At 30.9% G+C, this 24,901-nt stretch overlaps 5 protein-coding genes across 8 annotated transcripts in view; 3 read left to right on the top strand and 2 right to left on the bottom strand.

The window, feature by feature from the left end:
• Nucleotides 1-4,396: 4,396 nt before the first annotated feature.
• Nucleotides 4,397-8,204, bottom strand: LOC131855606 (probable N-acetyltransferase san). The gene is made up of 3 exons (XM_059206892.1): nucleotides 8,082-8,204; nucleotides 7,617-7,940; nucleotides 4,397-5,561 (listed from the first exon to the last, which is right to left on the bottom strand). The coding sequence occupies exons 1-3, from the start codon at nucleotides 8,087-8,089 to the stop codon at nucleotides 5,363-5,365; spliced, it is 531 nt and encodes a 176-aa protein (XP_059062875.1). The 5' UTR covers nucleotides 8,090-8,204; the 3' UTR covers nucleotides 4,397-5,362.
• A 434-nt stretch (nucleotides 8,205-8,638) lies between these two features.
• Nucleotides 8,639-15,886, top strand: LOC131855642 (probable cytochrome P450 301a1, mitochondrial). 2 transcript variants are annotated; one of them, XM_059206939.1, is made up of 10 exons: nucleotides 8,639-9,113; nucleotides 9,499-9,736; nucleotides 11,014-11,207; nucleotides 11,751-11,949; nucleotides 12,200-12,264; nucleotides 12,998-13,101; nucleotides 13,498-13,664; nucleotides 14,140-14,217; nucleotides 14,540-14,753; nucleotides 15,294-15,886. In XM_059206939.1, the coding sequence occupies exons 1-10, from the start codon at nucleotides 8,756-8,758 to the stop codon at nucleotides 15,402-15,404; spliced, it is 1,728 nt and encodes a 575-aa protein (XP_059062922.1). In that variant the 5' UTR covers nucleotides 8,639-8,755; the 3' UTR covers nucleotides 15,405-15,886. The 2 variants fall into 2 exon arrangements, with proteins under 2 accessions (XP_059062922.1, XP_059062923.1); XM_059206940.1 differs by having other exon boundaries at nucleotides 8,641-9,113; nucleotides 14,152-14,217.
• A 23-nt stretch (nucleotides 15,887-15,909) lies between these two features.
• LOC131855641 (protein lin-52 homolog) lies at nucleotides 15,910-17,412 on the bottom strand. 2 transcript variants are annotated; one of them, XM_059206937.1, is made up of 4 exons: nucleotides 17,324-17,412; nucleotides 17,080-17,178; nucleotides 16,728-16,826; nucleotides 15,910-16,367 (listed from the first exon to the last, which is right to left on the bottom strand). In XM_059206937.1, the coding sequence occupies exons 1-4, from the start codon at nucleotides 17,382-17,384 to the stop codon at nucleotides 16,222-16,224; spliced, it is 405 nt and encodes a 134-aa protein (XP_059062920.1). In that variant the 5' UTR covers nucleotides 17,385-17,412; the 3' UTR covers nucleotides 15,910-16,221. The 2 variants fall into 2 exon arrangements, with proteins under 2 accessions (XP_059062920.1, XP_059062921.1); XM_059206938.1 differs by having other exon boundaries at nucleotides 17,080-17,173; nucleotides 17,324-17,381.
• Nucleotides 17,413-17,546: 134 nt separating this feature from the next.
• On the top strand, nucleotides 17,547-20,251 carry LOC131855639 (small ribosomal subunit protein eS19A). 2 transcript variants are annotated; one of them, XM_059206934.1, is made up of 4 exons: nucleotides 17,547-17,592; nucleotides 18,919-18,989; nucleotides 19,379-19,588; nucleotides 20,046-20,251. In XM_059206934.1, the coding sequence occupies exons 2-4, from the start codon at nucleotides 18,919-18,921 to the stop codon at nucleotides 20,224-20,226; spliced, it is 462 nt and encodes a 153-aa protein (XP_059062917.1). In that variant the 5' UTR covers nucleotides 17,547-17,592; the 3' UTR covers nucleotides 20,227-20,251. The 2 variants fall into 2 exon arrangements, with proteins under 2 accessions (XP_059062917.1, XP_059062919.1); XM_059206936.1 differs by having other exon boundaries at nucleotides 17,583-17,678.
• A 1,294-nt stretch (nucleotides 20,252-21,545) lies between these two features.
• Nucleotides 21,546-24,901, top strand: part of LOC131855529 (sortilin-related receptor-like) — a 42,913-nt gene continuing 39,557 nt past the window's right edge. The window contains exons 1-3 of the mRNA XM_059206803.1: nucleotides 21,546-21,899; nucleotides 23,306-23,560; nucleotides 24,247-24,408. Coding sequence (XP_059062786.1) covers nucleotides 21,651-21,899; nucleotides 23,306-23,560; nucleotides 24,247-24,408 — 666 coding nt within the window. The 5' untranslated portion in view covers nucleotides 21,546-21,650. The remainder of the gene's footprint in view (nucleotides 21,900-23,305; nucleotides 23,561-24,246; nucleotides 24,409-24,901) is intronic.

Raw genomic sequence — 24,901 nt, 5'->3', positions numbered from 1 at the left:
GACACGACTAAAATGTTATTCCTGTATGTTCCCTGTAATTTCAACTAGAACCAAAATCAAATCGGATAAGGTTTTCATGCGTATTTTATCATATTGCGAAATGTCTACGAATTATATATAACTTGAATGTGATTACTTGTCTACGAAGTAGAAGTTGATTCGTTCAGTCTTTGTCTTAAAAGCCTTACTTCCTCAATTATATTATATTCTCTTCATCAAATTTAAAGACTTGTTCAAAAAGATGTGTAATATATATAATTTAACCCATTGGATTTGATATAGTGAATACCTGATTCCATTATTAGTGTTTCTTATGAATTTTGCAGCTATTATTATATTTTGTACTAATAATTATCACAATTTTATTATTATTTTCTACTGAATGTGTTAGATTAATATTTCATTTCCATTATATTAATTATAATCATAGTATATTATATTATAATGGGTAGCTATCCTTATAGAGGACTGTTAAATTATTAAAAGGTATATAAATACTATTATGATATTAGAGTAAGCCTTATTTTAACCACTAAATTATTTTCGTTCATTGTCATAGTAAGCTAATAAAAAAATTGGTTCCTACAAGGGAACATAGGTAAATTATGATAATTTAATGTAATAACAATGTTTTTAGTGTGTTGTCCTAATATTTGGCGTAATACGGAGCCTGAGCAATATAATGTATTCCAATAAATAGTTACACTTGTTTTAATTCTAAAAGGATATTATAAATAAATTTATTACAAATTAAAACTGTGAACGTTATTTGTTTTTGATATTGTAATATAATTTTGTGATTGTTATGTGTACATGTAATACAATATATTTTAAAATGTTCCCTTGTTTAAATTCGCTACTCTATACGACAATTAATTAATAACTAACTTGTATTTATAAATGCATTTTGAGAATTAAGTTATGTTGTTTTAAAATAAAACTCAATGTAAACAATGTCTGTGATAGTGAATTGAAGCTTTGAAAGCATGACAGTATTCTAAAATGCACGTAAATAAATGTCTATATGTATAAATAATTATTGTTGTAACTTGTTATATTATATGAACTTCAGTTTGTGTAGTTTACGAATTTGTAAAGATGTATTTAACGATATTTTTATAGATTAAATGGAATCTCTATAAAAGATCTGAAATGATTCAGTGAATTATAAAGTTATTAGAAATGTACGTATATGCATTAATTATCGGGCCTTAATGTGGATTTGAATTTAAAACACTAAATGTTGTAAAATGAAAGGCCTGCGTAGACGAGGGCGTTTTGTAATAATACAAGAACTGATACAATACAAGAGTACATAAGCAGATAACCCTTAAGTTATGTACACAGTCAATAATATACACACTAGTGTACTTTGCCGCAGATATTATTGAAAACTACTTAATTTAATTACTTTAAATTAGTAAATTTCGATTAATAAATTTATATCGTGACAAAGTACAAAAGTGTTTGTTGTACAGTTTATTTATTAATCGTGACGTCATAATCATACGAAATTGTTGGATAAGCAATAGGTACATAGTATTGTAATGAAGACGAACCTGAGTGTACTCAAAGCATTTTCTAAAGTTATTATATAATTTTTACTATATCTACAATAACTAAATTGTGCACTTAATAATCACGTCTTATTCAGTCTTATAGGGAGGCCCATAACGACAATGGTATCTTACATATTATACTTTAATCCCTATATGTCACCAATTTTATATACTACTACTTTTACTACAATTTTGGTCCTTCAAAGTCGATTTCAACTAGAACCCTTTTGTTACCATCGGAAAGAATGACGTATTCATTCATTAATAATTTAAGAGTAACGCTCTTGTCAGCGAAGCTCTTACCACTTTCCAGGATCTTCCATCGTGCTCTTAAAATGTTGATACCACATAACTCCAATTTTGTATTTATAGATACATACAAAATTGGAGTTATGTGGTATCAATTATTATGGTTGATGTAGCTGTGCCTTGGTATTCTTTAATTTAATTTTTCCCTCAATAATAATTTTCATAAATTCATCGTGCTGTATCAAGTGTCCTCACATTTTCCCTCGTTTATTTATAGTATTAAATATTTGCCTTTCTTTCTTTTACATGTAGTATTGGATTATCATGGTAGAGCGAACACCCTCGGTTTATCTTCCTGTACCTTTATGCAAATTCCATTTAGTTGATCGAAATAATTACATACGTCCACAACCGCCCCTCGTCTGCGCAACCGGCAAAAGAATATAATTATTGCTAAATAATGATACATCACGATCGATATCACCTATATTACGACCAAAGATGTCCGTAGTGAAAATAGCTAATGTGACAATATTGTACATTGTTTTATGCTGTAATAAAGTAATGCCAAAATTATTTGCTTTATTATTTTCTCTATTAAATAATAATATAATTATGTAGTGTGTAGGTCAATGAAGTTTGTAATAGGTCTATATTTCAATAAGAAGTCGATGAATTTATGTACTAGCATTTTCTATATATTTAACCTTCTATATTATAAACCTTTCAACTGTTAACTGTCAAAATGATATTAACACCCTATCTGTGAGACGAATTACAGAACTTCTCAAAATGGGGCTTTAGTCTCCGAGTCCAATAATTGGCAGATGAGAGGTTAAGAAAACTATAGCTGTGATTTAAAAATAATAGGAAGCAAGTTTATAAACAAAAAGTAGAAGAGTTTGGCGCACCCTATTCATAACGCTGTTTCTAACAAATAGTAATTACTGGAGGGCCTTGACTTGTTAATTTTCAAAAATAAACTATTGTTAGTTTTTTTCAAAGATCGCTTAGACAGAGCTCAAGCAGCAATCTCAAATTTTAATATAAAAAAAATCTAATTAGATAGATAGATTTTCTTTATTTACATCTACAAATACATATATACCTAATATACAATTAGTCTCAAACAAGATAAGCAGGCAATAATTATGATGACATGGACTAGTGCCCCAATTGCTTGCCAAGTACAATGTCAGGTAATGTCTACACATCATATACCAATAGCGCAGGCGGAAGTTTATCCCATTAAAACTCATTGAAATCCTTAAGAAAATATTTTCACGCAAGGTATTTATACGTAATGAAAATGTACAATTTGTTTCCTCATTACGTTTGCAAACTATCGGACCCTTTCATAGCATTTTCGTATCTTTCGTTATTATTTCTTTGTCGTTATCTATGAAGGTTAAGAAGGTACAAGGTTTTTGACGATAGCGCAACGCCGGTGCGATGCTGCAGCTATCGACGGCTAGGGCTGTTTTATCAATACCCACCTACTTACCTCCTACGTACCTACAGGAAATAGCAGACCTGCTGATAACATTAAACTGTATAAATTATAATAATTAAATATTTGTATTGCGTTCCACAAAATAAGTAAGATGAAGTTAATTACGAATCTCAATTATAAAGAACAAAATCGACGAAGTTATTTCACAACACAAAAAATATATTCCATTGGAGAACTTTTTTAGGAAATAATTACTAATTATTTTTAGAACATCTTCATAACTTGTTAGCCTGTTATATTTAATTATTTTGGTGCCTTTCTAAAGGTGAGAATAGTTATTTGAATGTATTCTTCTGAAAAAAAAAAGTAGTAGTAAGGGATTCCTAGTCACATCATTTAATAATTGGTAAATTGAGGTTATACCTATATAAATATGTATTGTGCACGATGCACCTTTTTGTATATTATTCATGTATTTTGTCTATTATTTTATATAGAAAAATACATATGACATTGTCAATTCTTGTTCTGCTAATTATTATACTTTTGTACATAATATTATATTATTGCATCCTAAAACCCGTGTTTGCGTAATTATATCTACCAGCCCCATATATGTATATACAGTCCTTCGTTCACATTTATATAGAAAAATATATAAATAATATACAAAAAGGTGCATCGTGCACATGTATATTAATACTTTTTTTTATAGATTGGTGCACCCGTTTGAGCTAACGGTTTCGCTGGCTGGGGCACCAGACAGATAAAGCCAAGTCAATTAACCCATTATGACAAATTCACCAGCAATTTATTTTTCTAGGTGGAACCACGTGGATGTCTACCTAACATGGTACATTGTTAGCAATGGGGTCATCAGTCCACATTATTAACAATCCCTTGCTCTTCTTCCCTTCCTATGATATAATACTAGATTCAATTTGATCTTTCGTTATAATAATAGATATTATATTAATAATATATTGTTTGCGTCTTTCACAGTACGGGATCCACATACTGGTGTCAATGTTACATATTCGAATGTATGTGTGTATCATGCACTATGCAGGCTTGAAAAATAAAACATCTTAAAATGTTAATGATGTTTATTTAATCTAATGCTAAAATTGCAATGAACATGATGTATAACAAAATATGGATTCAGAAAAAAAATACTGAGTGCCAAAAAACTTTGGTAGCAGATGCTTGAAACCTGTGGTGACTTACGACTTCCATATTGCTACAAATCAATTTACAATTTTAATAAAACAAATTTTAATATAAATCAACAAAATTATAAAATTATTGAACACCAATATACTGACGCAGTGCAAAAAAATATATAAAATTAACATAGTTTGAAACATTAAGCCTATTTGAGTAGGTAATTGGAAAATAGAAACTCCTTCCTCATACACACATTACAAATACAAAGATATATTGCGAGGTGACTACTGCGCGACATGTTTTGAGTCCAAGTTCATTAAATTAGTGAAATCGAAAACTTTACACCTACTTGATTACTTAGTTATAGTAAAAAACAATGACACGAAAATTTCATATGCCATCCATTATAGTTAAAAGAATGCCTAGAGCTAACCACTGTTTCTCGTTTTTGTACAAGACATACTCAAATGATCGAGAATTTACAATTTCACCTCCATTTAATAGTAATCCTAATGTCACACCTGTACAATCAGTATTAGAATATTAAAACACTAGAATTGTGTACACAATGTCTCCATCAACAACATGCCATCATACCTATGGAAGTACTGTACAACATGAGTTAGTATCCAGAACAATCAGTCATATTCAGTTTAGCATTATGGCTTCAAACTTCCACAACTTACTAACTAACCCATTACAAATGGCTTGTTCCCTATTGAGACATGTTTGAAACCATTTACATTGGAAATTTCAGTATAAGATAGTAAAATATTTATCCCGAAAGTGGAACAAACATTTAAAGTATCCTAATTAAATTCTGTTTATAGATACCGAGTTCCTAAAGTCTTAAATTATGTGATATCACTTTGTTAGTTGCACTATTACAACCAAGTCGAGGATTTGTTGAATACAATGGAGTTTATTGGTTTATTCAATCGTGTCCATTCGTTTTTGCATGTGGCACTAATCCATTAACTAAAGGTGTTGCATCTGACTGTCTGATTGTCTTCTGTAGCACATGTGCATCAGCTGGCTCTATCCTCTTGTAGTAGTGTTCTTTTGTTTCAACAATCTCGAAACCAAATTTCTTATAAAAATCTATTGCACCTTCATTATTCACTTGCACATGTCTGAAACAAATTAATGAAATTGTTAATCAAACAATTCCCAGAAAGAATTCACATAATTCTGTGTTATAAAAATTATAACATAGCATTTGGACTATTATGTAGCACATTATGTGCATATACACATACTAAGATGTAAGTGCTTATTTCTTTATTTTGTATCCACACCTAGATGACTGAACCAATGTTGATAAGTATTTACTATGAAAGTTTATTTCGAAACCAAAACTTGAAATCCATAGCATTGACAATATTATCTGATTACACTAATAATGAGTGCGTAGCAATTTCTATGTTGATTATTGCATGCCTTTTACTTGTTATACTGTAATTATTTATATAAAAAAAACACCTATTAAAAAGATCAAGACACAAGTTTCCTGCTCATTCTTCCTGTGATCAATCTGCATTCCGAATGAGTGGTAAAATCAAAATATGACTATTCAAAAGTGCTTGTAATGAGTTTATTTGAATAAAGATTATTTCTATTTCTATTTCAAAATAATTTTCAAGTTACATTACAGTACAATTTGAAGATATTATTTTTATTGGAATAAAATTTCAGGGTCAGTGAAATCATAATGATATTATGATGATTATTGATGTTAGTACATTTACAGAATTGAGTAGTAAAACTGACAATAAACAATGGAGTACATTTTATAAATACACATAAAATAAATTTTTAAAAAGTAATGGGACTCTGTTTATAGCTGTACAGATTTCAAGGTATTTTTAATAATTGTACATAATAGTAGTATACATATTACTGTTTTTAAAAACTAGATAATATTTTATAAAAATTTAATGATTCTTATGAGAATTCTCACTCAATCATGAATAGCAGTTTAATATAAAACATATATGGTTTATATTTTATTTATTAATCCTTATTGAACTAATACAACTGTTTTTTCACAGAATAACTTGAAAGAAAGTGAAGATATGAAAAATTTTGCATTTCAATTTCAATTTAAATCTTGTATAATATAAACACTGATAAGAGATTTTCCCCATATATCAATAGTAAATTAAGTTATCCAAGTTAAAACAAGCTTGATCATAGACAAGTATGACTAAGGATTTATATTTCTTGAATATATATATGTATTGTGATAAAAACAGAAGCTTCATTATTTTTACTAAATTAGTGTATTTTTTTATTATTTATTAATTATTGTATGATACTGTATACACAGAACAAATCAGTATATAAAGAATGTTAGATACTATCAGCAGTGATAAACAAGGAGTGATGCATATTCTATCAATATGATGTATTAGATTAAATCTAAATCACTGTCCATTTCTATAGCTTATGTTATGATACATATTGTAAATTAATATACATTTTTTGTATAGGTATAATGTAGTGAGATCAATTTAGCTTTTCATATTGTATTTATTGCTCCAAATGTAAATATGTTTAAATTCCTAATGTAATATACCCCTATAAAATAGAAATGTTGCCACAATGTTGTCACAATTTTAATTATGCTTGGTTCTGACTGTACTATTAAAATTGTGAAGGAAGTTACCTCCGAACTTCTCACCTTAATTAGTGGTATAGAAGTAAATAATGTAGAATAACATATAAATGGAAATATATTTCTGAACAAAATAAAATTTGAAATTATATAAAAATACATTTATTGCTATGATATAGAAAATACTGATATTTTACATGAAAGCAGTCAAGACAACAATACACTCTCTTTTCAAATATACTTCATCTGCCATACCAGCCAGTACAATCATTGATTGCAAACCTACTTGTAACAAAAATGTGTGCCCATTAAAAGCTTTTTCACAACTATTACCATGTACTTGATAATCAATCATTTGTGACATTATAAAATTACCATTACATACACAATTTCTGTAACAATCAACAATATATTTTAACCTTGAAGTAATGACCAATCACTATATTATTATAGTGCAAAGGCATATCTAGTAATGAAAGTGCTAACACAAATAAATGAGTAAGTAAATATTATTAATGATGTTTAGATAGATATAAATAAGTTAATATTTTATAGAAGAATGTGTACTCACAAGAAAATGCTGTCGAAATTCCCATCATGTTCAACATACTTGAGCACATGTTCAACCATCAAAGTACCTATTCCCAGTCTTCTGTAGGGGTAAAGACACCCTAGTGTCATTATGTACAGTCTCCGTGAGTTCTCCGACGTGTCTATTCTACAGCATACAGCTCCCACCACGATATCATTGTAATACGCTAACTTGGCCAGTTCGCCCGCTTCCAGTACATCTTTGTAGAATTTGTCATTATATGACACAGGAAATACAACTGTGTTTAATTTCTTTAATTGTTTTATATTATGCGGTGTCACGTCTCCGAGTTCTATTTTAGCTCTGAAATAATAAGATGAGTATGTATTTCAATAATAATGAAATGCATGGTTTTCGACAGTCATAATTGCTTGCCATTCTGTGCAGTACGGATATAGATACCAAGATAAATTAAACAAAGATTATAAAAGAAATGTGGCTTACCTAGTCATTTTAATAACTATTCTATAATAAACACTACAATTTAAAAACTAATCTAACCATCTAACACAGTTATATCACACGAGATCACTCCCGCCATCTGCCACTAGTGGTCGCTCGTCTCGCCACGGCCATATTGACGTTTGACATTTTGCTTGACATTTCGACGGACAATCAATGATACCATAATTTCAGGACATGTTGTATGTATTAATATACAACATGCCAATAAATAAATACACTTCTGCTTCATTTCCAGTTTATTTTAATAATAAATATATATTTATTAAATACAAAAGCAAGTAATTTTGGTTTCTGAAATCATTTCCCTATATAGACTACTAAAGAAATGAGGTCTCAGAATGGTCTTTCCGGAAAGTTTTGATTAGTATATACCTTATATTAAGCCAAACTTTATTTAAATTGTATATTAAATGCACCTTCCAGTTACATAATTATTTACTTGCCCTAGACGAAAATTCTTAACCACAGACAAAAACACAAACTCCAAATACGGAAATAAATGGTAGATTCTAGATAGAATTACTTGGCGCGGAAATTTAAAATGTTGTTGTATTTCGATTTTCGATTGTTTTCTTGTAAAATCATTGTCATTGAAAGACATTATAAGCCTAATAATTAACAGTAAAAAATAGATACTGAATTCATTTTCGACAATGTTACCAAATCAGTTGCGATTTATTAAATTTCATGTCAATTACAGTGTTACACTAAAACAACAACGGTATTATAGCATAGAGAGAGCGCGGTTACAAAACACTAAATCTCAAGATGTTATGCAGAAAGAACCAAGCTCTATTGGTGTGTCTGCATCAAATGAGCGTTTACTTGGTGAAATTTATCCTGCTGCGAAAGTAGTTCCGATGGTATTAACAAATAAAGAACCCGTGGTTCTATCATTTGATGAAGTGCCTGGACCAAAGTCTCTAAAGTATATTTCAAGCATACGCGCCTATTTATCCGAAATCGGCACACAGCTTACAGCTAGCGTTCTTACCATGGGACTGAATATTGGTACGTATCATAAATATTCGTGTATACTATATATTACGTAGGTAACTACATAGAATGGGAAAGAAGGTGATTACTTGGTTGTAACTCTAAACATAATCTATAGGTATGGGCGTGCCTACGCCATTTACTGTATGCCTACACATGAATAGCGAACCACGAAACACAAACAGAGCCCCATGTAGGCCCAAGCTATATAGAGCTTGTGTTATGTGTACTAAAGAACTTATAGAAATGCTTAAGACAACCAGATCAATATAACGAATTATACAGGATTACACCTATATTAAAAAAGTATTAGGACACCGCGACCATCAAATCACTGTGCTCAATCGCTAGAAGCCCACGGCCGTTAAAATTTTTAATAACTTTTTAAATTGAATTTTAGGAGCATACGTAAATAATAGGAAGCCACTCAAGAATCTTTCAACACTGTTCGACGAATACGGGCCGGTGGTTCGGTTCGTGAGTCCAGTTGGAGCCGACATAGTTCTGATCAACCACCCCGATCATATCCAGAAGGTGTATACGGTCGAAGGCGACTGCCCTGTACGATCTACACTCGACTCGTTGGAGAAATACAGAATAGATCATAGAAATCATATTTATGGTGGATTGTACACTATGTGAGTAACATTATTTAAATGACACCTTCGGTGGTACAGCGGTTTAGCACACAGCCTTACTTCCGATGATCGCGGGTTCGATTCCTCGCACGGCACAAACATATGTATTCATGTGTATGATTGTTTCTGTTAGTCTGGGTGTTTTCTATGTATGTAGTTACAAAAAAATCTATCAGTAGTATAGTTATCTAGTACCCATAACACAAGCTTTAGCTAGCTTAACTCTGGTCTAGACGGCACTGTGTGAATAGTTCTGATATTATTTATTATTATTTAAGTGAAGTTTTTACAGGTACATTACAGGCTCACTTATACTATAACGACTGTTATTCTAGTCGGGGTAGGCAGATGTATTGTCAACTGTCGATGTTATAGTGAACGCAACACTTAACATGCATTAGTATATTTTGAATCCTCCAAGTCGGATACATATTAGTTTTTTTTAACGATATTTCATTCATCGTAAAATCAGTCGAAATTATAAATTAACACAGGTAGATTTTTTGCATCGGCCGGATTTGAACTTACATTTTGGTTAGTAAACCATTCTGGTATGACGCACTCATATTTATTTGGTTTATTACGATTGACTATTAAATTAAAATAAGATTTGGCTTATACTAGTTTACATAGATAATCATATGGCGACCTAGGTGTTCTAGCGGTTTGGCACAGCACCATTTGTTTTCCTAAGTATGATTGTTTCTATTAGACTGGGTATTTTCTATGTGCTTTACGTAAATACAAAAAAATAGGTATCTGAGAATTTATATCACTTGTCTATTATATATTAAGCCCATAACATAAGCTTTGCTAGATGCGCTAGATGGCGCTGTCTGAAATATCCAGGGTTATTATTGTTTATGTTGTATTATTGTTTTTCTCATATCTTCCAATATATAGTATTTAGGTATGTAGGTTTATATATTTATACTTAATTCATGTATGTATATTTATTAGTATAATAAATAATGTCTTATATGTGCCACCTACCTATTGTATGTACAAAAGTCCTCTTTTCTAGGTTGTCTGTTTATAGCGACCGCCTTTTGTAATTACTATTTACTGTATTTTCTTATTGTATCTTCTGTGAACACATTAAAGAGTTCATTATTATTATGTCTTTACGAAGGTCTTTTTTGGACTCTATAGTTTGTGTATCTTTGACTCACCTAGTCTCCTCCCTCCTAGCAGCTTGGCTTATAAGCTGAAGCAGCAGGTATTTTTATTAAGGTTTTGTTATTAATTGACAGTTATAGTAATGACGTTAATTGTAGTCACGGTCAAGAATGGATGCGCCAGAGATCGGTTGTGTACAATCCACTACACAGCTCCGTGTCACAGCACATCCAAGGCATCGACGACGTTTGTGAAAACTTTGCCAACAAGATATACAACATAAGGAACAACCAAGATGAAATCCCGAAAGACTTGTACAGAGAGCTTCATAAATGGTCTTTTGATTGTATGGGTAAGTGGAGTTAACTATGTGCTGTGCCAGCGTTTTCCTTTCGAACTATTCTAATCGTATATTGGCCTTTACAGCTTCACCTATATCATGTGCGCTGTAGCATGGTGCGGTTGACAGTTCCGTTTCACTCTTGAAAGTTGCCGCGATTAAGAAATTATGACTATTTATGACGATAGTATTTCAACTATACCACATTCATAATATATTTAATTATATTAATAATTGTAGTAGCTTAAATTTAGCAACTGTCACCCGCACAATGATATAGCACACATAGTATATTATAGTATAATAATAGGTGTCGAGTGCAGATGGCACTCGAAACCCGCGGAATGTGTTATGGAGAGTGGCTGAAGGCCCTGTAGTTTTGGTCTGAAAGAGTAACAAATTAGTAAAATTGCACCTTGAAATACAGTAACAATCTTAATTATAAACAATTTGAGCAAAGGTAGGCTTAAGAGACCTACTATTCAACCCAACACAGCGTGGCATAGCTAGCAATGAGTAGTACTATTATTATACGTAGAAAAGAAACGTTTTCAGGATTGATATTATTCTCCAAAAAGTTCACAATGCTGGACACTGAATTAGTGTACAGTCAGTGCGACATGTCGTGGCTGTACCACAGTTTGGAGAAGGCCACTCAAGCCATAATCAAGTGTGAAACTGGCTTGCACTTCTGGAAATTGTTTACCACTCCCGCCTGGCTGTCTTTGGTGAAATATTGTGATAGTTTAGATAAGTATGTTATTATTATTTCTTACATGAATTTTAATATAATGTCACAAAATCTAAGACTCTTATTAGGATGTTACTTTTCGACTCCTTCAACCTCTTCCTTGCTGATTTTATTTTGTTTATAAAATTACAGATAAGAGAAGTAACAGGATATAGCCAAGCAAAATGAACATTGCATCCTGAGAAAACTTGTTTAATTTCATTATTTCATGAGTTTTACATAAGTTTGGCTTTAGTTTGTCTTTTTTTTTCAGTTTAATCGGAAAACATGTAATGGAAGCAGAACAAGCAATTTCGTTCCGAACTCAAGATGAAATAGGTTAATATTTAAGAATTTGTCGTTGAATTAAATCACAATATTGGATACCTATATTAAGTATACTTTTAAATATTTTAATGCAACGTGGGAAAATATTAAAATGAAATCTACCATCGTCTCTCGGATTAATTTATTTTGGGTGTTTCCAGTAATGGGTTCAAATCGGTGTCTCAATTTTAATCCGTACAGGTCTGTAACTAGAATAGTGAAGCATTAGGCCTTATATTACATATGTATATGTATTTATGTATATTTGTAGAAATATGTATGTATATACATGTGTATTCTGTGAACAACTCATGGTTGACTGGTAGAAAATGCCATTAGGTGTTAGTCCGCCATACTACGTATGTACTCTTTACTTATGTATGACGTGCATTAGTTATTTAAATAAATAGATTTCTTTTAAATAGATATATGTATATATATATTTGACGGCCTCGGTGGCCTAGTGATTTAGCACGATGCTTTACAATGGCCGCGGGTTCGATTCCTCGCACGGTACAAACATTTGTATTCATGAGTATTTGTATTGGTATGGGTGTTTTCTATGTGTATTATGTATGTATTTACAAAAAAATGTATATGTGTATTTATATTAGTATTTATGTTGTGTTATGGATATTAGACCCATAAAACAAGCTCAGCTTAACTTACAACTTGATGGCGCTGTGTGAATTGTCCAAGGATATTATTATGTTATATTTATTGCAAGTATGTTATTTTATATCAGGTAAAAATTCATTGATCAACGCTATGCTTATGAGTGATGAGAAAATGAACGCTGAGGACATTGCTACTATAATTATGGACATGCTTCTTATTGGAGTCAATACGGTATGATGGTACTAGATCTAGTCAAATAATAAAAGATGCATCATTATCTATTACTAACACAAATGTACCTATATTGTCCGACTAAATAAATAGTTATTATTGTAAATTTTGTAATCTCCAGTGAAGTAATAATGATGGATTTTTTTTGGTGTGCACCGGCAAAACTAGGGCGGTTATTAAGCGAACTAAGGATCCTATATAAAAGAATCCACCTACATATGCTACCAAAATAAAATAAAAAATATATACCAGTTTGGTTACTTACAAGTTCTCAACTGGAGGTTAGGAATAGTGATGAATAAATATGACTATCTGAATAAATAATTTTGAATCACTAGTTACGATTCTTTTTTATTTGGTCCTTTTCATAGTATTGTAATAAAAAAAATATTACAGGTCACTTCATCGATGTCCTTTTTGTTATACAACTTGGCGAAATATCAAAGATCACAGAGGATGCTATATGAAGAAATATCTAAAGCATATAATACTGATAACATAGATATTGACAAGATCAAAGAGGAAACTCCATACCTGCAAGCTTGTATAAAGGAAACTTTACGGTGAGCAATGTATTTAATAAACTACTGTCCGTTACCAGATTTCGTCTGTTTTGTAGAAAAAAAAACAGCTTAAATCCATTCTCGTTATATCATCTATTTTCACATAAACTTTCATCAGGATTTGTTTAGTCATAAAAAGATAATAAACAGACAAACACCTTTTCGAATATATAAATTATTAATATAGACAGCATATTCGACAACCTGTGTTCTAAAGGTTTAGCATACTGACTCAATTGCATTAGTCATGGGTTTGATATCCACCAAATGCACTTTTTACATCAAATTACCTGTACATATAGTTCTGGATGTTTTCAATATACACATTTTAAAAATGTATGTATATTTAGAAATTGTCTAGTACCCATAGCAAAGGCTTTGCCGAGTTTGGGGATACATCTTCATATATAGCTGTATGTTTTATATATATTAGAGTAATTTGAATATGAAATCAAATATGAATAGTATTTGCCAGTTTTTCTTACAGATTAGTGCCACCGATTCCAGTGCTAACACGGATTTTATCAAGAAACATTACATTGGATAAATACAAGTAAGTTTAGAAAATGAATATTGTGTCAAGTATGTTAGTTACTACATAGATTAAAACGATGACCTGTGTTAAATTATGAGATACTTTGTATAAAAAAATCAAGTGAAATGTCTTGGCTTTAGAATCTTAAAAAGCAAACCATTTTACGTTTAATTTTAGCCGTTTATTCGGCAAAAGGTAACAGACAGAGAACACGCATTTATAATATTACTATAATAGTATTTAAGTATAATTATAAATTGTTTAATACCTATAGGTAAATTATATTTCGTTAAAACTAGATCATGTTGTGCGAGTTGTCTATGGTTACAATTTATTCTAGCATTCCCCGAGGCACTCTTATTATAATGTCGACTCAAGACGCATCTCTAAAAGAGAACAATTACGATGACGCTATTAGATTCTGCCCTGAGAGGTGGTTAAAGCCGGATGCCAAAGATTATCACGCATTTGCATCAATACCCTTCGGTTTCGGTGCCAGGAAGTGTATTGGGCAGAATATTGCAGAGACTATGCTGTCAATGTTGACTATTCGTGTAAGTAGACTAATCATAGATACTATAACATTAGGGGCTTTGCATAATTTTACATGTCGAGGTTTAAAATAAATATTCTAGTGAGGTAGTCAGGGATCGTTTTCTATTAGTATAGCTATAATTTAGAATTTTTAAAAAAATTAAAAAAAATTAAAAGTAATTTTTTTTCAGCATCAAAGCTTTTTATGAAATAACATGTTAGAACTATTTATGAAAGGTTGATTTAGTACAAATAAACATATTTAAATATTGACAATATAGGAGAATGATGAGAAATAACTGTCACCGTAAAGGAACCCCTTTATGGCATTTGTTACCACACACATTACTCTAAACTTGCGAGTAAAACGATGCTAAAAAGCTTCCTAAAACATTTTTAATTAGACTATATTTTTGAGGCAATATGTTCGCCAATAATTGTGAACTCAAAACTTTTCTTTATGGAAAATAATAATTATTAAAGATTTTATTGAGAACCTTTTGAACGAAAATGACACTAACCCTTTTAATCCCAGGAATAATAAACAAATATAATTTCAGCTTATACAAAAATATAAACTAGAATATCATTACGGTGATATTAAGCCTACAAGATGTTTCATTGCAAGACCAAATAAGCCTTTGAAAATAAGATTTGTCGATAGAAATTAATAATCTGTGTAAGTAAATAATAGGTTGTTAAAGGTGAAGTACATAAAACCATATTACAACTGTATAAATTATATTTAAAGTATTGAATTTATTTCTTACATAATATGTAAAGCTATAATAAAATAAAATTATAAATTCTTTAAGCATTTTTTATTCCAATACTTCTTAATTCTCCTATTAGATCTTACATATATTTTGAAGTGTCAGTCACTTACATTCCTGAATTAATGGAAATAGTATATACTAAATACAGTTTTTACAAATAAACTATATATAGTTATTTCACAACACTTATTGCAAAAGTCAAATGCATAGAATATAGATCATAATAGATAATTATCTTCATATTTAAAAATTAATAAAGTTACTACAATACTTTCCCTCTGGTAAATGAATATGGTAAATAATGATGTCAGTTTTTTAAAAAATGTTACATTGTCAATATATTCCTCTGATAAACAACAATCTGATAAATTATTGCGTAAAATGGAGATTAACATAATTTCAATTATAAACATGTTAAGGGTACCATAAAACTATGAAATGAAATTCTATAAGAACTTGATAAAAACTAACCCGAGAGCAAATCTTAAGTCTTGCAAGTTAGCAAGTATTCATTAATATACTTAAATTGTTGTCTAAGAAAATGTAAGATAACAATGTAAATATAAAAGACAACAATGCATCAATATTGCAGTATAAAACTATTATTTTATAGAAAAATTTCAAATATTTTCACTCAATATCAACACTGAGTTATGAATATAACAATTAATTACAATTAAGGTTATGACTAAGTAGAAAAATAACAAACATACTATTGCTTCTGTCTTCTAGAAGTAAAAATATTAAGGTATTTCCCCCGAGTCATTTCTTTAGCTTCTTCAAGACCTAATTGATAGGCAAGATCATGGAGTTTCTTGACTTCCATTATGAGCCCACTTGTGGATAGAGAGCTTAACTCTGTAAAAGATATAGCAGCCTAAATTAAGGCAACAGTGGCATTGTGTGTTGTGTACAGCAATGGATACCATTTTTTTAAGAAGTTGAGCTGTAACATCTATTATTAGAATAACAAATATTGATTCCAGTCATGAATTCCACCTTGCATCACTTTAATAAATTAAAACTTTAGACACAGATTTTAAATTTGTTATAATTTACTTGATACTGTAAATTTCAATTATTTAGAAGAAAATAATGATGATGATCTATTTATACTACACAGGTAGGTGGCTGAACGAAAATTAAAATGAGTATCAAATAAGAAATTAATATTGTTGTTCCAGTAGATCAAAAATCGTTTATTTCAAAATCACTCACGTTGCATGTAATTTATGTCCTCTTTGGTGAATCCTCGATTCCATGAAGGAGGCGATTGGTTAGCATTGTGCATCGCCGCAAATTCTGACACCCCAGGAACTGCAAACGAGTCATTGGAACAACGTGATCCTTCATCCGAATTCACAAAATTATCATTACCGTCACCCATAACAAGTTAAAGATTTAAAATAAGAACGGTTATTAACCGAAAAGCCAAATCACAATGGTTAGATACAGTAAGTACATGGCGCAATAATATGACAACATTCGAAAGTGACCAAATAGCGCCATTTTTGAAAATCATTATACGGCAGTCATTTGTGATAAAATACATTAGGACATTTCAACTCACTTTGCTCTGGCCATAGTTCAGGTGACGCACGATCAAGCTTTTCTAAACTGAGGAGGCTTTCGTCTAAGGATGTCAGAGGAATATTATCAGAAGCCTGTGCTGAAACGTAAACAAAATTATACACTAAAAGAAAGTAATGATAGTGAAATAGTAACGAAGTAAGTCAAGAAATAAAAATAAACAAGGTATAATACTTGATATAAAACAATTTTAACGCATACAATTACTTTAATAAATAATTTACCATCTTCTAATGTTGAAGTCTGTTTCGCGGCCATTTTCCAATTTTTGACAAATAATACCATAAGCTAAATAAATAGATACCATAGCTAGAGTCATCTTGAAATAGACCTTACAGTGATTTATGGAACTGTCTGATCGTGTAATTCTGTCTTAATAGACTATGAAGTTTAAGCATTGAAATAGTGGCAACATTGATGTTAACATAGACGGACAGTTTTGTTTTTTAATTTCTATTTCTTTCTTCCGGTTACCAAGCCGACATAAGTCAAGGTGTGTATTTGTCCACATGGTTTTCATGTATAATAAATAGTAAAATTCTGGTTTTTCTTACAATATCAGTATTTTATTAACAGAAGGTACGATTTTAATGTGTTATAGTGAACCTGATTTGAGCTTGGATGTTGCAATAAAAATGTTCATGATGTGGAATGGTGATGTGATTGAATTCAATGAATGTCCAATGTATTTATTCATATATTGCACTGAATTAAAGGATTTATTATCTTTTATACTTAATATATATATTTAATTCGTCCAATACAGGTTTAAATATAATTTTATAGTTGTTGCCATTTTATAACCTATAATATTCTAATTGACAGTGCTCGTATCCACTGTTCTTTTCTCTACAATGGATTGGTGTGCAATAGTAATACAAATAAAACTTGATACGAAAGGCATATTTATGTCATATTAACAACTTTGTGTGTAAGCGGTATTTGGCAGACACTATCAAAACCAAATAAATATATTGGTTAAGTTCCTGATGTCAAATATTTATTTTATGCTTTGATAACAACTAATATGCAATAATATTAAAATATACAATAATTCAAACACAGTTTAGTGTATACATACTAATCTTACAACCTAATTTGCTAACAATACCTGCCATAATGTACATCTTGTGTAAATCTATATTTTGATTAAATTGTATATTTACACCATTGACACAGCGAGAATCAAGTAACATTAGATATTACTCTTAAATGTAATATTTATTTGGACATTGCCTGTAAAATTGTAAAATAATAATGATCCTGTAAGTCAATGTAGGTATCCCCAAAAAAAGCTTGCGTACATAATTACTGCCATTTCATCATCACTCATTCTGCAATTTGCAGCATTTGCATTATACTTTGTTAAGTAACATTAAATTGTTAATAAATTGTATTTATAATCCTTACTAATATTATAAATGCGAAAGTAACCGACTGTCTAGCTTTCTCACCCAAAACTACTCAACAGATTTAAATTAAATTTGGTACAGAGATAGTCTACACATCGAGGGAGTCATAGGTTACTTATTAATGCAAAAAAATGGTTGTATGGTATCAAAAGAGGAGATGAAAGTATCTATGGAAGTAGTGTCATTTTTAAAACTACAAGTTTGGAACTTACTTATTAAGCAATTGATCGATTATAAATAAATAAAAAGGGTTGAAAGGGAAGTGGAATGTCCGAAACAAAAACAATGAAAACTTTTCTTTAGTTTTTTTGGGTTAGATTATTGAATATTTTATCTATATTTACTATATTATCTGCTGACCGGTCAGTAGTCGGCTTGTTATAATATATTTTACTATGTTGTTACAGATGCGTTCCGTTACGCTCCTGGATGTCGAACAAGACAAGGTCGTGAAGACCGTTGCTGCCCATTTGAAGAAGTATGTCTATCCTACATTATTATTTTGGTCAAGAGAAAATATACTATTGCATTATTTGGTGATCTAAAATTATTTTAGACTATTTATTTAAAATTTGAACTTATTGAAACTAAGATTTTTTACACATTTTCTATTCATGATCCAAGATGGATACATGTGTTTCAGTTGAAATAACAGTACTGAATTAATAACAATACAAAAAATGGATTAGTAACACAAACACTCAAAATTATTATAAGAACTATTGCAAAAACTAGCTCTTCTTCCTAAGTCTTTAATAATGTTCAATAAAAAAATTACTTTTTCTACAATTTCAATAATGAAGAACAAAGATGTAAATATTTCCTGATGTCAAAGGAAATAATAAATTATTCAACTTTATTTTGCAGGACTGGTAAAGTCAAGGTACCAGAGCATATGGACCTTGTGAAGACTGCTCGATTCAAAGAGCTGGCTCCATATGATCCTGACTGGTTTTATGTGCGTTGCGCAGCCGTTCTTCGTCACATCTACATCCGTTCTCCAGTAGGAGTCAAGACTGTGACTAAGATTTTTGGTGGTCGTAAACGTAATGGCGTAACCCCCTCACATTTTTGCAGGTAAATATGTTTTTTATTCCTTGGTATCCTTTAGTTGAATGTAAGCTGTTGGACTTAAATCCTTTGTGTATGTCATATTTCTTGTTCTTTTTTCCATATTATTAACTTATATTTCTTTCCCAATTATAAGTACATATTGTTAACAAAATTAAAATTTGAAATAAACTTTATAGAAATTTATTCTGTATGCCACTGCTATAAAAATGAATGTGTATAAGGGCATATGAAGAGAAAAGAAAATGAACTGTGTGAAAGTTGATATAGCAAGAAAGCTATGACTGCATCCAAACATGACTGAAAGAAAAAACATTTTTAGCTAATGTATATAATGTGTCATTACTTTTTAATTTTGTAACTCTATATATTTATACAGATATTTTAATTACGATAAATACCTAACTTTGCACCTATATCCTATATGTATATCTATATTGATAACATTGTTAATATTTTACAGATCATCTGGAAGCATCGCCCGTAAAGCTTTGCAAGCATTGGAATCATTGAAGCTGGTTGAGAAAGTTCCAGATGGTGGCCGCATTCTCACTGTACAAGGCAGACGTGATCTGGACAGAATCGCCGCTCAAGTCCGTCTAAAGGCTAAACAGCAGGCAAAACAAGCAGTTATTGCTCTGTAATTAACAAATATAAATAAGTTATAAATTTCATGTGTTTTATTGTTTAATTAAATTGAGTCTAAAATAAACTGGCCTTTGTACCAGATGTTTAACGTTTCTTCAAATCTTACTTTAATGATAAAACATATACAACCTATTTAGGCACATGGGTTTATTCTTTAGTACATTACTACAGCCGATTACATGTGCAGCATTGGTATTCTGTACGCATTTTATTAACTCATTTCACTCGAGGCACTCTTATACATTTGCAAATAAAATGTTCCTACTGAGCTATCGAGTATTTCTAAAAATCACTGGTGCATGTTTTACCTTCATACCGCTCTCTAGTGTGTGGCATTGCAGTCGCTATCGAGGAATACCAATGTACAATCTCACAGCAATTCAAATTCGTAATTGATGCTTACAGAATATCTAATTAGTAAACAAAGGGAGCAAATGATTATCTATTAATGCTCTAACATAGTTTTTTACGAACTCGATCATAACGTCTTACAACGACTGATATGCTCTATCGACGACTTCATGACATGCAAGTTTTGTCGAATACTTCGTAGGTTCGTATATTTCCTCATTTTTTAAATTGTAGCGATCACAATAATGGAGTGGATTTCTTATACATTATTTTAGTAAGTTTCTGTTTCTACAGGAAAAACAATTTGACTTTGGCTATTACTAGTTTCAAAATGATGACGACCCGGGCGGTAGTGATATTTTTTTAGTTACAACAATTACTTTACTGTTCGGTCAGAACTTTTCAAAATGAATGAATTAATCTTATCATTCACCACTGGTACCTCGCCGGTGAATACCATTAGCGCAGACGGTTGCACCAATCAATAATCAACTATTAAGAGGGTGAAGGGATTATTAATAATGTGGACCGATTGCTAGCAATGTTCCAACTCAGATTGACTTCCACGTGGTTCACTCTGGAAACCATCGTGATAAGGTCCTGGTGACTTTGTCACGATGAGCTAATTGATCGAACCTCACGTTCATGCTCTCATAATCCACTAGTGCACCGCCAGTGTAAACCATAAATCCAGACAAGGGCAACATTCTAATGTAATCAATTAAAAATCATCTTTTTAAAAAGTATGTAACATAATTTTATGTTGTTGTTTTATACTTTTTATTTATTTCATTTATTGTATTTAATATTGTTTTTTTTTATATATATATATATTCCTATAGTTTTTATGATCTTGTATTACTCTATGAAATGACAGACGAATGACAATTAAGTGTCACTAATACGTGTGACAGCTTATCATGTCAACCAATTGACAAATGTTGTCACTTGCTGGTGAGTCTTTGTGCGAATTGTTGCTCACTTCGTTTCAATTTGATGCAGTTTTGTAATTTGTATTCGTCCTCTCATTAGATTGTGTGTATGTGTATGGACATGCAGTGATCGCAAAATGTTCCTGGCATTTGGACGTAGTGCGGTGTTTGTCGGATTGTTGTTTATAATATCGAGTGCGCTTGGTTTACGGCAATATGGAACGCCGAGTGGGACTTTGTACGTGGCTCAGGATAGTGTAGACAAGAGTCAAAAATATACTATAATCGATCAGTATTCTGCCGCGGAATCGACTAATTTGGAAAGAAGAAAACGAGATGTTACTCCGCCACCTACTCCCGGTGCACAGAAAAATATAAGTACATGGGTAACGATCCATTTCCTTATTATGTTCAATCGGTCCCCTTTGTTATTTAATTTTGTATAGTGTGTCCAGCCGTATTACAACAGTTACATGTTGAATGTCATCACCTTTTATTGTTTGTATTCTAAAATGTACTTTCTATATTAAGTAGATCGTTTACCTAGAATGACGTCGCATGTTTTGCGCATGTTATGCCACTATCTATCTTTCTCTAAAAATCTGATACACATTTAGGCGCTGAATATAAATAGGTGCCAAAAGTAAATAACTATAAATATTTACACTTTAAAATGACTTAGCATATTAAGGTGATTTTAAAATGCTTCAAGTTTATTTCATAATGACAAAAAAAGGAAGATGTGTCTAAGGATGAGGAAATCTTTTAGCATGTGTGGCTTTCTATCTTATTTACATATCTGTGTTGGGGATAATAGACACAAAATGAACTCTATTACCTGTCCTCTTAATGATAATATTGATTAGAATGAATGTTTTTCTGATAACACCATCTGGACCTAGAGTATAAAAAATACCTTTTTAATAGAACAATGTATCAAGACAGAAAGGTATTATGTACCATATTATAAATTTATATTTGAATGATACATATATTGATATGATGATACATGGATAATGATATTTTTTTTGTATGCTTTTTTTTTATTAATGAAAATAAATATGAAAGTTTGTAAATGATTGTTATACACATATATGTATGTTATGATTAAATTTAAATAGCTGTGTGGATGTGACTAAAATTTGTTACATAGAGAGACCATTTCAGACTAAACTAAGTTTTCAATAGGCAAAATTGTTTTTTCTTTCATTTAAAGCAAGGATAATGTAAGTTGATTTTTTTAAAATTTAATATGGTTAAAAAATTAATGGCACCTGTTATAACCATAATTTATTGCTAACAATTTATACAAAACAATTTTCAGTAACAGTATAGTATTAGAAATAATAGACCACTATTCACAATAATGAAATACTGTCATACTGATACTGATTCTAATTCCTATGACTTTAAGCCCCAGAATAAGCCAATACTCCCCAACATTTGGCATTCTCCGGAGATGATAATAATTGTACCTATAGATCTATAAGTGTTCAAATCAACTTTGGTACCAGTATAGACCAGAGATAGAGCTAATTATGTTAAATTTAGCTGTATTTAGTTAATTAAGTTTATTATAAGCATTATTCAGTATTGTTATACACTTTTATTTTTCAACCTACTTACATAAAGAGGTATTTCTGTCTATCCCTTTTACTGTTCTGATTATTCTAGTATAGGTTACATGGTAATGTCATGGTAAAAGTTTTTTTTAAATATAATTGTATATTAATTTCTCTTATGTGGAGTATCACATAAGAGAGCATTTTTTTATTATATTTCTTGTTTCCAGACAACTCATCTAAATGACAGTCATCAGCAGCTCATGGTACACTGGGTTGGTGAAGGATCCAATGTAATTATTTGCCTGGCCCGAGATGCAGTGCCAAGGGCCAAAGGAGGAATATCACCATCAGCCCTCTACATATCCTACAACTATGGCATGAATTTCACCAACAAGACTGAGAGTTTCCGCTTAGGTGACACACCTGACAGTGGTTATGCCCAGTTGGATAAGTTTTTCAATCATCCCAAATATCCACAATTTGTAAGTATATTTTGTTTTAATTATTTTATTATTAAAATTTTATGTTATTATTAATATTATAAATGTGAAAGTTTGTGAGTATGGATGGATGTTTATTACTCTTTAACATAGAAAGTACAGAATGGATTTTGTTGAAACTTTATGGTGATATAGCTTATACATCAGAATAACACATAGGCTATAAATTCTACATGGGTGGAAACACGGGCACAACTAGTTAGATATATACTGAAGTGTCTGGTATATGGGAAGGGTGTTGTAGAATAGTAGGAGTAATTTACTATCTCCACTTATAGGTCTCAATGGCTGTGTGACCTAATCTGACAACATCATAAATTATGTGTTGTCCAAATTATATGAGTCTTCCAGTGTGAATGTCATTTTTATTTATGTTCAAGTCTATGAAGTTGTAAATCTCACTATAATATATTTGTAATATAAATATGTAGGAAGCTGGAAAAATGATATATCTATAAGAAAAAAAGTACATTTCTTTGTTTAAGCAAACAATTGTGTATGTAAAAGTGAACAACTATATGGGTTCAACAGGTTATTTATATTGTAAAGTTGAACATTTCTATATATTATAGTATAGTAAAATTAAATGAAATTTTTTTTATTTATTCAAAAGTGCTATTTTATTTGAATAAAGCATTTTCTACTGTAATTTATAATTTTCCTTGTAGTGTGTCTTTGTGGATTCAACCAATAAGAAGATATTTTATACCAGCGACAATGGTGTTACCATTCATAGGTCGGACCTGACTTTCCATCCCAATGAGCTGGCTTACGATGAGGAGTTCCCAAGCAAATATGTTGTTTTGGATAAAGTTGGATCAAATCGAATGGTAAGTATGTAGATTACTATGCTAGATTCCATGTGGTGACAGAGTTAAAATACCGTTATGTTACCACTCCATTTAAACTGCAGGTAGAATGATTAGGGCAGAAAACATAACCGAAAACCGGAAAAATAGAAGTAAAACTGTGCCAGCTGTTTTTTTTTATTAGATAATAATGAATGTTAAATCTAACGGTAAATCTAACGGTTTACGTTGACGGTGCACCAGTGGAGGGTGATAACATGAGAATGAAGTCTGGTTAGTTAGACCACCGTGACAAATTCTCCAGGAATTTATCATGATGATTTCTATGGGGAACCGTGTGGAGGTCGACGTGACATGGTATATTATTAGCAAGGGGGTGATCAGTTCACATTATTAACAATCCTCTTCCAAGCCAAGCTGATTGGCTACAGCCGTAATAGGAGCCTCAGTCTTCTTGTGAGGATATTGATTTGGAAACACTAAGTTACATTCTGGCTATTTTAGGATAATATCT

Source organism: Achroia grisella, unplaced genomic scaffold, assembly GCF_030625045.1.
Source record: "Achroia grisella isolate CSIRO2021 unplaced genomic scaffold, CSIRO_AGI_Agris_v1 utg146, whole genome shotgun sequence".
Taxonomy (NCBI): Eukaryota; Metazoa; Arthropoda; class Insecta; order Lepidoptera; family Pyralidae; genus Achroia; species Achroia grisella.
This window is presented reverse-complemented; position numbering and strand designations above follow the sequence as displayed.

Coding starts and splice junctions, on each gene's coding strand:
- LOC131855606 (XM_059206892.1), bottom strand. Junction 5,562..7,616: donor AATTTCGACAGCATTTTCTT/GTGAGTACACAT, acceptor AATTTGTTTCAG/ACATGTGCAAGTGAATAATG.
- LOC131855642 (XM_059206939.1), top strand. CDS start 8,756: ATGTTACCAAATCAGTTGCGATTTATTAAATTTCATGTCAATTACAGT. Junction 12,265..12,997: donor CCGAACTCAAGATGAAATAG/GTTAATATTTAA, acceptor ATTTTATATCAG/GTAAAAATTCATTGATCAAC. Junction 13,102..13,497: donor TTCTTATTGGAGTCAATACG/GTATGATGGTAC, acceptor AAAATATTACAG/GTCACTTCATCGATGTCCTT.
- LOC131855641 (XM_059206937.1), bottom strand. CDS start 17,384: ATGGTATTATTTGTCAAAAATTGGAAAATGGCCGCGAAACAGACTTCA. Junction 17,179..17,323: donor GACTTCAACATTAGAAGATG/GTAAATTATTTA, acceptor TTTACGTTTCAG/CACAGGCTTCTGATAATATT. Junction 16,368..16,727: donor GGACATAAATTACATGCAAC/GTGAGTGATTTT, acceptor TATCTTTTACAG/AGTTAAGCTCTCTATCCACA.
- LOC131855639 (XM_059206934.1), top strand. CDS start 18,919: ATGCGTTCCGTTACGCTCCTGGATGTCGAACAAGACAAGGTCGTGAAG. Junction 18,990..19,378: donor GTTGCTGCCCATTTGAAGAA/GTATGTCTATCC, acceptor TTTATTTTGCAG/GACTGGTAAAGTCAAGGTAC. Junction 19,589..20,045: donor ACCCCCTCACATTTTTGCAG/GTAAATATGTTT, acceptor AATATTTTACAG/ATCATCTGGAAGCATCGCCC.